General features: G+C 32.4%; 1 protein-coding gene across 4 annotated transcripts in view; it reads left to right on the top strand.

Moving 5' to 3' along the window:
* Positions 1-9,611, top strand: part of Pof1b (POF1B actin binding protein) — a 76,984-nt gene extending 67,373 nt beyond the window's left edge. For 3 of the 4 annotated variants that reach the window (XM_051142472.1, XM_051142471.1, XM_051142470.1), the window contains 2 exons: positions 5,571-5,685; positions 7,961-9,611. In XM_051142472.1, coding sequence (XP_050998429.1) covers positions 5,571-5,685; positions 7,961-7,966 — 121 coding nt within the window. In that variant the 3' untranslated portion in view covers positions 7,967-9,611. Of the gene's footprint in view, positions 1-5,570; positions 5,719-7,960 lie in introns of those variants that run through there. The other variant, XM_051142469.1, reaches the window with a different exon arrangement.
* The last annotated feature ends 4,600 nt before the right edge of the window (positions 9,612-14,211 follow it).

The raw sequence follows: 14,211 nt of genomic DNA, 5'->3' as shown, positions 1-14,211 counted from the left end.
AATCAGGAGTGTTCACCTTCAAATCATCCTTAGATTATTTTTCCTAGTAGTTCTGAAATTAAAAGTGTATATACCACCATGCCCAGTTCTCCTTCCATTACTACAACAGTAATTTGTAGTCTTTATTGTATAAATCTTACACTTTGCTACATTTATTCCTAAGTAGTTTTTTTCATACTATTGTTAGTATCATTGTTTTATTTTTTTAAAAACTTTATATGTATAGGTCTTTTGCCTGCATGTATGTTTATGTACCATCTGCATGCACAGGAAGGCCAGGAGAGGGCATTAGATCTACCAGAACTGGGCTGTAGATGGTTTTAAGCCACCACATGTGTGTTGGAAATTGAGCCCCAGTCTTCTTGAAGAGTAACCAGTGTTCTGAACCTCTAAGCCATGTCTCCAAGCACTCGAATTGCTTTCTTAATTATATTTTCTGATCATTCATTATAGAGGTATAAGATTACAGTTGGTAGTCTGTGTATTAATTTTATATCCCTCGAGGCTAAAGATGTGTTATAATAGTTTAATTTTTAGTTGAACTCATCAAAGTCATCATATATGAGACTATTTCATTTGCAAATAGAAGTGTTTAACTTCTTCATTTTCAGCCTGGTTACATTTTGTTGTTTTGTTTTTGTTTTTGTTTTTGTTTTATAAGACTGGGTTTCTCAGTATAGCCTTGGCTGTCCTGGACTCACTTTATAGACCAGGTTGGCCTTGAACTCATAGAAATCCACCTGCCTCTGAATCCCTGAGTGCTGAGATTACACAGGGCCCAGCTAGTCTGGACCCATTTTGTTTCCTTTTTCTTGACTAACTGCCCTGAAACATCCAATACAATACTAAATAGAAGGGATAAGGGGAAGTTTTTTCACTCTTCTTGATCTTGACAAGTGGGTGTGTGAAATTTACTCTTTACTTTTCATATATGATGTTAGCTGTGGGTATTTAAAAATCAATCTGAAGATATTCAATTCTATACTTTATGGCATTTTTCCATATTATGATCATGCTACAAAATTTAAAGCTCAATCTGTACCCACTTAGATGATCAAAAGACTGTGTCCACCATTCTATAAATAATATAGTACATTAAATGACTTTAAGATGTTACAATCCTATATTGTTTGAATCAAATATTTTGTTCATGCTATGTGATTATTTTTATGTTACTGGGCTTGGTTTACTAGCATTTTGTCAAGAATCTTTACTTCTGCATTCACAAATAATAGTGATCTGCTTTTGTTCTTTTAATCTTGTGATATATTTCTAGTTCTGGTAGCAGGTTAAAACTTACTTTACTGAATGAAATCAAAAGTACATTTTTAATTAAGTACTCTTCAGGAGAATTTCCAAGGATTAGCATTAATTCTTTTAATTTCTGATATACTTTACTAGTTGCAAATATTTGAGTATTGTTTTCCTGTGTGGGAAGTTGATTTACTTTGTTTTTAATAGTTTTTCTGTTTGTTCTTGAGATAGGTTTACACTCTGTATTCTCCTAAGAATGGATTCATTTCATCTGGGTTACCAAATCTGTTTCTGTGCAGATTTTTACCATACTTTTATGTAGTCATATTTTATTTCTTCAAAGTCTGTAATAAGTGATTTCCCCTTTTACCTTTGAGATCTTAATAATTTGAGTTCTTTCTTTTTTTCTTAATCAACCTGTATTAACTTCTCAGTTTCCATTTATATTTTATTGATTAAATTTGTTCTTTATCAATTTCACACAATGTACTCTGTTGTTGCTTCCCACTGTCTCTTTTTTCCCTCTCACCTGTCATACACCCCTCTTCCCTACAAGTCTCTTTCTCACATCCACGTCATTCTTATTTATTCAAAGTCAATAATAATGATCTTTTATTTTACCTATGTGATTTTAGCAATTTGAGACCTTTCTCTTTTTCCTGGTCAATCTATACTAACTATTCAGATTTTTTTTTTACTACTCTATTTTCTGTTCAATTTATCTCCTATCAAACATTTAAATTTCTATTTTCTAACTATTTTGTGTTTACTTTCTCCTTTTGAATAGTTGCTAAGATACAAGCCTGGGGGATTAAGTTGAAATTTTTCTTCTCTTATAGAAAAGGAAATATAGCCATAGTATTTTTCATTCAGCACTGCTTTCATTGTATTGCATAAGTTTCTGTGTGCTCTATTTTTGTAGTTGTTTTAAGTTATATCCTTTCTCTTCTCTTTCATTTGTTCCAGTGCTGTGAATGGAACATAAGGCTTTGTACATAATACGCAAGCACTCTGTCTTATATGTTGCCATCATCTGTAAAGAAATTTTGGGGGGTATTTTCCTTCTCTAACTCATTTACTGTTTAGTAATATCACCTAATTTACAAATGCTTATAAATTTCTTAATTTATTCACTTATATTTCTTATTTCATTCCATTTTAACTAGAGAATACTCTGCATGGTTGTGCTCTTAAAGTTATTGTTTGTTTCATAGTCAACATTTAGTCTATCCTAGACAAAATTTGACATGTATTAAAAATTATGTTTTCACTTCCTTTTAGGTTTAAAATACTATAGATGTCTTCTAGGCCTGCATATTAAGTGGTATTCAAGCCTATTTCCATGTTCACATACTGCCCAGTCTACTCTGTATAGAAAGTAGTTACTGAAACTTCTATGTATTATTTACCTATTTTCATATTTAATTCTGCCATGTTTGGGATCATATAATTTTGAATTCTCTCAGTTAGACTTATATATGTTTTTATTTTTTGTGATGCCTGTTGAAATTTCCTTCAGAATTTATTTTTAAATAAATTTTAAGTTACATTCATTTATTTTGTATGTGCATGCTGTGGTGCACATACGGTGATCACAGGACCACTTGTGGGATTCAAGTTTCTCACTCTACCAAGCTCATTTTGAAGAATGAACTCAGGTCATCAGGCTTAGAAGAAAGGGTCTTGACGGGTTTAGCTAACGTCCTGGGCTTCAATTTCTTTTGTTTGTTTGTTTTTTGAGACAAGGTTTCTCTGTGTAGCCCTGGCTGTCCTGGAACTCACTTTGTAGACCAGGCTAGCCTGAAACTGAAAGATCTGTCTGCTTCTGCCTCTCAAGTGCTAAGATTAAAAACATGCACCACTGTGCCTGGCTACCTTAAATTTCTTGTAGAGCAGTTTTGCATAAATCTTTATACTCTCAGAGCTTTTTTCCAGTGGCATCTTCCTCCAGCAAGGCCACACCACTAAAAGTTCCCAGACAACTCCACCACCTAGGGAGCAAGCATTCAAATGCCCAAGATTCTGACAGACATCTCATTCAAACCACTACACAATGTTTCAGTTCATGCTTGTTTGGCCTCAGTGCCCTTAGGCCTATGGTAAGACAGAACATTTGTCAGTGGGCACATGGCAGAAGTAGCTGCTTATCTCATGACAATCAAGAAACAAAGAAATTTGAGAAGACAGGCCATGGTCTCAACATCTTCTAGGGTACATGACCATTGACCTGAGTTCCTTTCACTAGATCTCATGTCCTAAAAGTCATGCCACTTACTAATAGTGCTACACATTGGCAACCAAAGTTTTAATCCATTGGCTTTTCAAAAATGTACCCACAATATAGCAGAATTTACATGGTATATATACTCTCATCATTTTGTTCTAAGGCTATGTTTTTATATTTAGGAAATTTCTTTTGTTTGTTTATTTTTAAATAGGATAACTAGCTGTTCTTCATACAATTGAACAATTTGCTGTGACAAAGCATTTTAAAAGCACTTATATTCATGACAATTATCTACACTGTTTGTTGAAATCTACTATCTTGTTAGATGTTTGCTATTCAACACTCTCCTTGGTCTTCCTTTTGTCCATTTTTTATTTAATCTATTTTTTATGATTATAAGTCATCTGTTGTTTATCATGCATATTTTTTTTCATTTTACTTTAGCACTTATAATATATAGTATTCTTCAGCATATCTAACTTCAACCACTTTTTTTGAGAAAGGGTTTCCCTGTGTAGCACTGACTGTCTTAGACTCTCTTTGTAGCGCAGGCTAGCCTCGAACTCTCAGTGATCCAACTGCCTCTGCCTCCGAGTGCTGGGATTAAAGGTGTGTGCCACCACCGCCCGGCTAACTTCAAACACTTTTATACCCTGGCACATGTCGCATATTTCTATTTCCTCTTATTTTTTTTTTTTTATTTTTTACTATATATACTTTCTCATATACATCATGAAATTTTTTTTTTACTTTTAAAAGTTAACTATCACTGAAAAGCATACTAAGAATGACAAAAGGTTGGAGAGATGGTTGAGGTTAAGAGGACTGTCCAATCTTCCAGAGGTCCTGAGTTCAAGTCTCAGCAACCACATAGTGGCTCACAACCATCTATAATGAGATCTAGTGCCCTCTTCTGGTGTGCAGTTGTACATGAAGATACAACATCATATACATAATAAATAAATCTTTTTTAAAAGAATAACAAAAATGTTTTAGATTTCTCCATATAATTACCTTTTCTAAGTCTGTTCATTCTTCATCCTGCATCCCAATTTTTATCTAGTATCACTTTCTCTCTGCCTACATTTTTATTCTCCTCTTCTAGTGAACAATTCTCTTTGTTTTTTAAGTTGGAAAGCTGTCTTTATGTTGCTTTCATTGTTCCCAGTCAGAAGAGTAACCCACTATGTGAAAGGAATATGATCCATTAATTACAGTATATATCTGAAACCTTGCATAGGATAAATCCTTATATAAAATTTGTCTTTTCTTATTTGATTTTAAAACAGATACTATCAAGATCACCATATAATTTTTCCATTACTAAGTGCAAATGCTTTAAAATCTGTTCATTTAAAGAATGTATAATATACCTCTGAATTTTCAGCAGTAATAATTTTGTGCTTTCGAAAATAAAATGGTTATGTATGATATCACCCATTGATCTAATAATAAAGACAAGTTAGTAATAAGTGAGTAGCATATAAAGCATGGATAAATTAACTTACATGGATATGTACATTCACATGCTAAATATGTACAACATAACAAGATTGTATTGCCCTACTCATAATGGTATAATATTTATAATTTAAGAATTCTTTACTTTGGTATTTTTCATTTAGTGTTTTAGAACTTATTTGTCAAGAAGTGTGTGGAACTGTTGAATAGAGAAGGGGCAGAATATTGCTTTTCCTTTGTATAGACTAGCACTAGAGAGGGCTGCTACACAAGATATGGCTGAAGCATACATTATTGTGTCACTTTAAGTTGACAAACTTTCTAGAATCAATTTAATTTTCCTTTCTTTATCCAGTAAACATGAAAAACTTCAAGCAGTTAGTTTAGTACTTATGGTACTTCTTTTTATCTTTTATGTGTATAATTGCCCTGTGCTACCAGTGTGCCATCGTGATCAGAGGCATATTCCTCTCTTTGTTTAACACAGTTGCTCTTTTATATTTGAGAAGGCATTTCATTTGAAACTAATCATTCATTGATAAAGTGATTTAAACCAGGGACTAGAAATAGGAGTGATTACAAATGAAAGTTATTTCATACTACCTGTAACTCTCTTTTTGGTGTATAGGTACAGGACACAATATCCAATCCTAGGCCTCCTGTATGATGACTATGAATATATACCACCAGGTAGTGATACACAGACTATTGTGATTGAGAAAACTGAAGACAAATGGACTTGTGTAAGTTTACTTGGGTAATTCTAGCCCATTTTAGTTACTTATTTATAGATTTTTAAAATTAGGTAAAATATCAAATGTCATAGACAATTTGAAGGGGAACGGAACATGAATGTGCATGTACTGATTAAATTTGTCTTGTATCTTGGGTATGGATACTTAGTCTTAGTACTCTTATTTCTTTAAAATTTGAAAAGAGAGTTGTAACAATTTTCTCTATAGATTGTAAAGTCCTCTAGTTTTAAATTCTGGAGTTTAATATGAGGCCAAATAACCTTACAAATAATATGTACTCTAAAATTTACTTTCTATATCTTCCTCCAACACAACCAGATAACATAAATATTAACACCATTCCAAATGCTTCGACTCATTACAAAGAGGGTGATTATTTTAAAAATCTTTTTTATAAATGTGTCCAGCTATTTTCCTAAGACTTCAATTGCTTTCTTAACTGTTAAAGTAGTGATCATCAAAGAAATACATATTCCCTAGCATAGTAGTTTTCTCCAGTGGCATCTACTTTGCAACTCCAGAGCATTTACTGTATTTAGACATTTTCAGTTTTCATTAAACGCTAGCTATATTGGCATCTACTTGGGAATAGACCAAAGTAATCTATACCCATGCATCTTATAGTGTGTAAGAAACCCACTTACAAAAGAATTATCTGGCCCCAAATTTTAACACTGCTGATTTTGAGAAAACTTGCTAATATTTAAAAAGTGCTCAAGTTTTTCTTTAATTGTATACTTCTATAATCTTGCAAGATATTTTAATAATAATTCACTGATCATGAGCACAGGGAACGTGTAACATTCTTCAGGTACAATGGACAGAAAAAAAGCTTCAGAATCTCAGCTCGCAAACCATACATATATAATCTTATACAAAACAGTGTAGAAAGTAACTTCAGTGTTATGTTAACTACTGCTTCTCAAATGGTTTATAATGCTACAAACAGGCAAAGCAAATCCATGGTTAGTAAACTCAAGAAGAGCTTAGTCTGAGAAAGGAGAGGCTGACAGCAAAGAACATAAGGAGGACTTCAGTTTACTAATAATACTTTGTTTTCTGAAATGCATAACTTTGAGTACATATTTTCAATTTGGAATTGTTATTTTATAAATTTTTATTGTACTTTGATACATGTGGTGAAAATAAATAAATCTTACATCCTAACATTACACCTCAGTTAGGTTGTTACTAAAATTAACCAGTTATTAAATAATGAATTAAATATATATATATATATATATATATATATATATATATATATATATATATATATATATATATATATCTTGGACAGTGGTGGTGCATGTCCCTGATCCCAGCACTTAGGAGGCAGAGGCAGGCAAATCTCTGAGTTTGAAGCCAGCCTGGTCTATAGACTGAATTCCAGGACAGCCAGAGCTACAAAATAAAACCTTCTCTTGAAAACAAACAAACAAACAAACAAAAAAGAAATGATATGATCTTATGGTCAAAAAAGTCCAAATATGTCAGTAGTAATAAAAATACATAATGATTTCAGTTTTAATGCTCTTTCCCAGCAATTAGACACTACTTTTTTTAAGTAATCAGCAGAAGCAGTATTTAGTAAATCTCCAACAAAATAAAAAGACATGAACAGTTTATTCTTTTAAAATCATATTTCAAATGTCTTTGACTACTTGGAAACTATTACTAATTATCAAGTGATAAGCATACTTGATAACTCAAGAACCAGATTGGTAGCAAAAAGAGGTCTACACAGGATACAACATTTTCACTCAAGGATAATTAGATGCTGAAAGTTAAGACTCAGAAACAATTGCTGGATTACATGTGCCTCAGCCATGAAAACAGTGTGGGAATCTGTAGAATTAAAGGGCTTAGTGTAGTAGCCATTCCTTCTGTCTCCAATGAAATAAATATTTAAGGTCTGAAGGAAACACAGAGGAAGAAGTTCCAAATATATTTAAATAAGTCACAAATGATAGATTCGTATTTATCAGCAGGCATATTTCAGCATATACGTAACCTCTAAATATGACAATAAGAAGAAAATGCACCCAATCTCCCTCCTCCTGGCTTAAAATCATTTAAAGCACGTGCCTTAAGTCAGAAAGATTATCATTTTATTGGGTACTCTAAAAATAGTATGTAAAAGTGTGATACATTTGTGTTAGCAGTACACATACCCAACTGAATAATTTAGTATATACATGTAATAATGGCAGTATTTCAAAATAATTGTGAACCAATTGTAAGATACATTTTTTTTCTCTTCTAGCCATGAATGGATTCACTTTACAGTACTCAACTGAAAAGAAAATTTCTTTGTCTGCATCAGTATTTTAATGGTCATTTTTCCACTGCTAAAATGCAATCAAATTGTAAATCACGGTAGTACCTCATGAATCTAATGGGATGATTTAATTCTGCAGATGAGTTCTCCAGCCATTCAGGAGATCTAAATCCTTTTTATACATTAACTTATTTGATATAACACCTTGCAAATGTGGAAAAAAAAACCCTTTGTGTTTAAAGTGTTTGCAGACAGCGTAGAACCTAACCTGCTATTTTTATATAGAGTGCTTCCTATATGTTGAACTTATTCATAAGTATAGAGTCTTTACAAGTTACTCTATTATACTAAATATGTGATTTAGCTACAAGATTTCAGTGCTGTTTTTCAGCAAAACAGAGGCAAAGGATAATTAAATTAAAACATAAGTTAACAAGCATGAAATATACATCCTAAATTTACTTTTCTCACATTAAGTTTATGACTACAAGAGTGTGTAACAGGGCTAACATATCTTGGAAACAGAGAAGTCAAAGGTGGAGGTTAATTTTGTTAATCATGGAAATGGGCTAATATCTTTTTAAATAACTGTATTAATTAAATTATACATTGTGTAACTTGGTTCTAAGTACATGTGAGTACCTGGGAAAATCTGTTCTTTCAAAACATATATTCTGCAAGTGATCCCATTCACTTTCTTAAAAACATATAATAGTGTACTGTAGTAGTAGGGCAATAAGAATGTAGAATGTTTCATAGTGATATCCAGACAAACACTGAAATATTGCAAAGCCATAAAAGCTTAAGTAATAAAAATAGTAGTAAAATATACTTCATAGCCTTATCTTACTTGGAGGATATCTTATAGTAGAGTCTTCAATGTATTTAGAAGTTTGTCTGTTGAATTACAATGATATTACAAAGTGAACACAAGTATTTCTTAAATATATTAAAGAAATTTCATAACATAACCTAATTAAAAGGTATAAAAATTTATTCATCAAAGTTTGTACTAATGTAACAAATATATTCGGGTTACATGTTTAATACATAGTATTGTGCTAAAACATCTATGGAAATCTTTATAAAATTCTTTAATGTTTAAAAGCATACTCTAATTATTAATTGTTCTAAGAAGCAGTTAGGATAAGCATGGCTGTGGCACTATACTATCTAGAGTTATGAGTTAGAAATATATAAAAGGTCTTGATAGGAAATTAAGTTTTATTTATATTCTCATAACAATTGAGATCAACATTAAGTTCTCTGACATGAATAAGATTTCTATTTTACTAATATTTTATTATATGAAACTTTAATGTTTCAAATTCTTACAATTCCCCTCTATTTTATGAACAACGTATCAGTTTCTTACTCTGCTAGCTATTAATATATTTAACTGTGGCAAGTGTTATTCATCCATTATTGAAGTTACAAGTGAATGTTTTAATTACCTTGACAGAAAACTACCATAATTACATTTTGAAAATGAGAGTAAGAGTTTTTCAAAATTACTAAAAAACTGTATCCAGAATTAGAGAGCAATTAAAAAGATAGCTTATGTGATTCTGGATAGTTAGAATCACATAAATGTTTCTTATTATATTTACCTATGTTTTGAGATCCAACAGCAATAAGAGGAATATAAATGATATATCTTCTTCTCACCAATTCCATGTAGTTTCTGAATAAAAACTCGGGTGATATCAGGTGAGAATGCCTGTTTATCCCATTTCTATTTCCATATGTTTTTCACTTTATTTTTGTCAAATAAAACTGAGACTGTAGACTATCATGAATAGTTTGTTTATATGTCTAAATAAAATGTTAATCATCTATATGGTCCTTGTGGAATTTCAAATAGTAAAGACTTTTAGCTTATCTTCATATTTTACCAGGAAATATTTTTAATCACTTGAATGCTTATACAGTAGCTAAGAGGCAATACTGTAAAACAAACACATAGAAAAAATGCTTCTTGATGTGGCCTACACAAGGTGGAACTTTAACAAAAGTTTGATAACAAGTTGATGTAAAAATGTAATACCTTTGTTTACAAATTTAGTTTTCTAAGCCCAAAGATAGTTTGATGTGTTCTTTCCACCTTTGTACTGGTCTTTTCACCAAATAATGTTTTTCAAGGAGTATGAAAAGACCACAATTTTTAAAATTATTTAACAATCACATTTACATCAATTTAGCAAAAACTTCTGTTTGCATCTTTCTCATTATTGCAACTTATAAAGATTACATTTTTGGAATATAAAAATTCTTTTGGGCCCAAATCTGTCTATCATAATGTTCTACTTATAGGTTTCTAAGACCCTCTCGATCCTTCCTGCTCAAACTAAGGCACCAGCCAAGGACAATACAGGCGGTAAACTTTAAACCCCTACCCAGATTTAGCCAATGGTCAGAACATTCTCCACACTTGGGAGTGGAGAGTGGGATATGACTTTCTCACGTACTCTGGTGCCTCACATTTGACTAAGTCCCCTGGAGGGGGAGACCTGGTGGCACTCAGAGGAAGGACAGCAGGTTGCCAAGAAGAGACTTGATACCCTATGAGCATATACAGGGGGAGGTAATCCCCCTCAGGAACAGTCATAGGGGAGGGGAATAAGGGGAAAAGGGGAGGGAGGGAAGAATGGGAGGACACAAGGGATGGGATAACCATTGAGATGTAACAAGAATAAATTAATAATAAAAAATTTTTAAAAATTCTTTTGAAGGTAGGTGTTTTTAAATGATTTTCTCAAGTGGCCCATCTTCACCCTGACACACCATTACAAAATTTACTTGATTTCATATTAATTTTTGTTCAACTGAAAAATACAATGTTTCATGCTTACTGTAAGATAAATAGCAAGCACAGAATTTAGTAAAGAGTATAATAAGCACATCTTTTACTAAAAAGTGACCCTAATATTTACTCCAGAACAAGACATACTTTTTATTCTACAAAGGAATAATGGGATTGGTATGTGACACAATTACATGATAACCAGTATCAATCGATATTCTGTCATTTTAATGAATTAATCTTATTAAGAATGCGCTTATTAAAAGACAGGCATGCTCTGACATGAGTTCTGATGCCCCCAATTTGATCACTTCCCCTTGGTGGGGAGGCCCAGCAGCATACAGAGGAAGGTGAAGCAGGCTCTCCTGATGAGACCTGATAGGCTATGGTCATATGATGGGGGTGAAGGTCTCCTTCTGTCAGAGGTCTAAGTGAGGGTAATAGGGCAGAAGAGGGAGGGAGGAAAGGGGTGGGGACAGGAAGATACAAGTGAGGGGTTAACAATCGGGAAACAATATGAATAAATTATATTTTAAAAAGCCAGACATGGTGGCATATGCCTTTAATCCCAGCACTTGGGAGGCTGAGACAGGTGGTTTTCTGAGTTTGAAGACAGTCTCTACAAAGTGAGTTCTGAGACAGCCAGGGCCCCACTGGAACCATATCTCAAAGAAGTGTTTATAAACTTTATTTTCACGTCCCAGCATATTGTTTTATTTGAAATGTAAGCTACAGAGATCTTCTAAGGGGAGGACTTCACAATATAAGTATATTTCTATACTTAATACCATCAGTGTTGAATACTCTCAGTTTGTATGGGTCAAGGACCATCAAAGCAAACCAATTTGTTTAGATGAAAGAATATATACATAGTTTTATGTAGTTTCCTAAATGAATCTAGTGAGATAATCATGTTGTGGAAAATATCTGTTCCTAGGATGATTCCTAGTAAATCAGATGGAGGTGATGGAGGGTGGGAACTGGAGGATAAGAGCAAGGGGATAACAATCAGAATATAATGTGAATAAATTATAATAATAAAAATAACAAAAAATTTAAAGGCTTACATTAAGTGATGTGTAAAGCAGTAATACTATTATCAACTGGTTCCAATTTTTAAATGAAACAAAATTCTCTTTGGAAGAGCTACTTGAAAATGTGTAAGTATAAAGGCATAATTGGAACAGTCAGGTATCTAGGACTGGAGCTTGTATGCAACCTCATTTAACAGGTTTCAAGTGTACAACGTAATGCTTTTAGAAGAGCAGAGTCGATATATACAAAGTTGAGAACTAAGGAAGATTATTTAACATAATGATATTCTAGGGTCATAATATAGTCCTGCTCATACATGAAGATTTTACTCAAAATATTTAAAAGACTTACTGGATGAAATCTCAAGGTAATCAAGCCATGATTCCTTTTGTTCTGCCTTCTTAAATGAGCAATTCTAGCATCTATCAAAAAATTTTTAAACAATATCTGGGATTCACTTCAATTTAAACCACTGGGGAAAGGAGGCATCAAATAGCCAATTATCAGTAAGTGAATGAAGAGAAGAAGCAGAATGTAAATGAAATAAGTTTTGTCAAGTAATGTTAATCATTGAAGATTTGTAATGGGTACATCGAAGTAAATTTTATTCTTGAATTTGTGTGTAGATATAAAAAACAACTTCATCAGCAGTACAGGGTTGATAGTGGTGTTTTTCCTGTTTGAGATAGGGTTGAATTTAAGGGCTTTATCTGGGAAAAAAATTCCTGATACATTTTATCATGCCATAGATCATTTAAAAGTGAGAGTTGAACAAATCTATCATCTGCACATGATGGCTATGAACTATTTTGTAAAAAGGACTTTTCAGTAGGTCTCTCTTGGCATACAGGTCAGTCCTGTGTCAGGAAAAACCTGTTCTTTTCAGGACAATCTTTAATTTGTAATGTGATTTCTATTCTGCCTGGACTGGAATATTTTAGGGACAATTTATAAGTAATAAATAAATAAATGTATTTTTGTTCAATTCCACTACAACCAGGTATAACCTCTTACTATGGCACCTTGCTTCCCTCAGCAACTGGGAGGTATAGCCCTTACACTCTCCAAGAAGATCTTCAAATAGAAACCAAAACCAATAAAAAAAAATGTGCTGCCCTCAAGCCCGGAAGTGGTGGCACAAGCCTCTCATCCCAGCACTCAGGGAGGCAGAGGCAGGTTGATTGCTGTGAGTTTGAGGGCCAATCTGTTCTACAAAGTGACTCTAGAACACCCAAGGCTACACAGTAGAAACCCTGTCTTGAAAAATCAAAACCAAACAAAAATAAATGTGCTCTTACAAACCCACAATGGTTTTCAACTAGAAAAATCACAGGCTCCACCTCTTATCAGTCATAATCACTCACCATATCTCTCAACAGATTATTTCAGCTCAGATTATTTGTATTTATAGGTTTCCTTTCCTTGTTCTTAATAGCATGTCTTCAATAAAGATTTTCTTTATCCACTCACCCAGTTAGTTAATCAAGAGCACCAAAGTAGTCTAGAATTATACTAGATGCTTTTTATCTAACACCTTATTACAAACAGGGTGACAACACAGGTGAACTTGCCAGAAATGTAAAATTGTAATCACTACAATTGAATCTGAATGTACATTTTAATAAGTTTCCTAGGTAACCTTCTAACTATTAAATTTGTGGAGCACTGGTGCAATACATGAAATTAACAGATTTTTTTCCTGCTGCCAATAGGCTTTACAGAATAATCACTCAATTGGCAAAAATGTAACTAATAGTGATATATATGGCAACATGAATCTTGATAAATAATAACTATTAAAAATAGCAAATTATTGTATGCTTATTTCCAGACACACTTCACAAATACATGAAATCAATACTTTACCTTTTAAGTTACAGTGGGAAATATACTCATTTCCCTGAACTAGATCATGTAAAGTTTTAAATTTTTTAGTTTCTTTTCTAATAGTCAATCTCAGATCTTAAAATGAGTACCTTTATGTATAGCATTTAATCATAGTTTTTATCAAATAATACCAAATTTTGATGAATAAACATGCCACAATCATTGTTAACTGTTTAAATCTCTAACTCACATTAACACAAAAAATTCAACAAGGTATTTGCAAAAGATCAAACTGCCTAAGAGAAACTTTAAATGAAAAGTCTTTAATAAGGAAGTAACATTATAACACAACTTTAAATAAACTTATAAAACTTTGAATTGCAATAAATGCTTTTTATTGTATGCTCATTTCAATGAGTAACATTTAGAAATAATAAGTCCACATAACAGTAACAATCTTATTTTACAGCGTGTACATCATTTACAGCCACATAACACACAAGTTTAGAATTTCCAAATTTAGTATTCTGAAGTTAAGAAAGATAAAAAAATTTATTTTCAAGTAACTGAT

The sequence above is a fragment of the Acomys russatus genome, chromosome X (genome assembly GCF_903995435.1).
Source record: "Acomys russatus chromosome X, mAcoRus1.1, whole genome shotgun sequence".
Lineage (NCBI taxonomy): Eukaryota > Metazoa > Chordata > Mammalia > Rodentia > Muridae > Acomys > Acomys russatus.
Note: the sequence above shows the minus strand (reverse complement) of the source record. Positions and strands in the feature narration are given on the sequence as shown.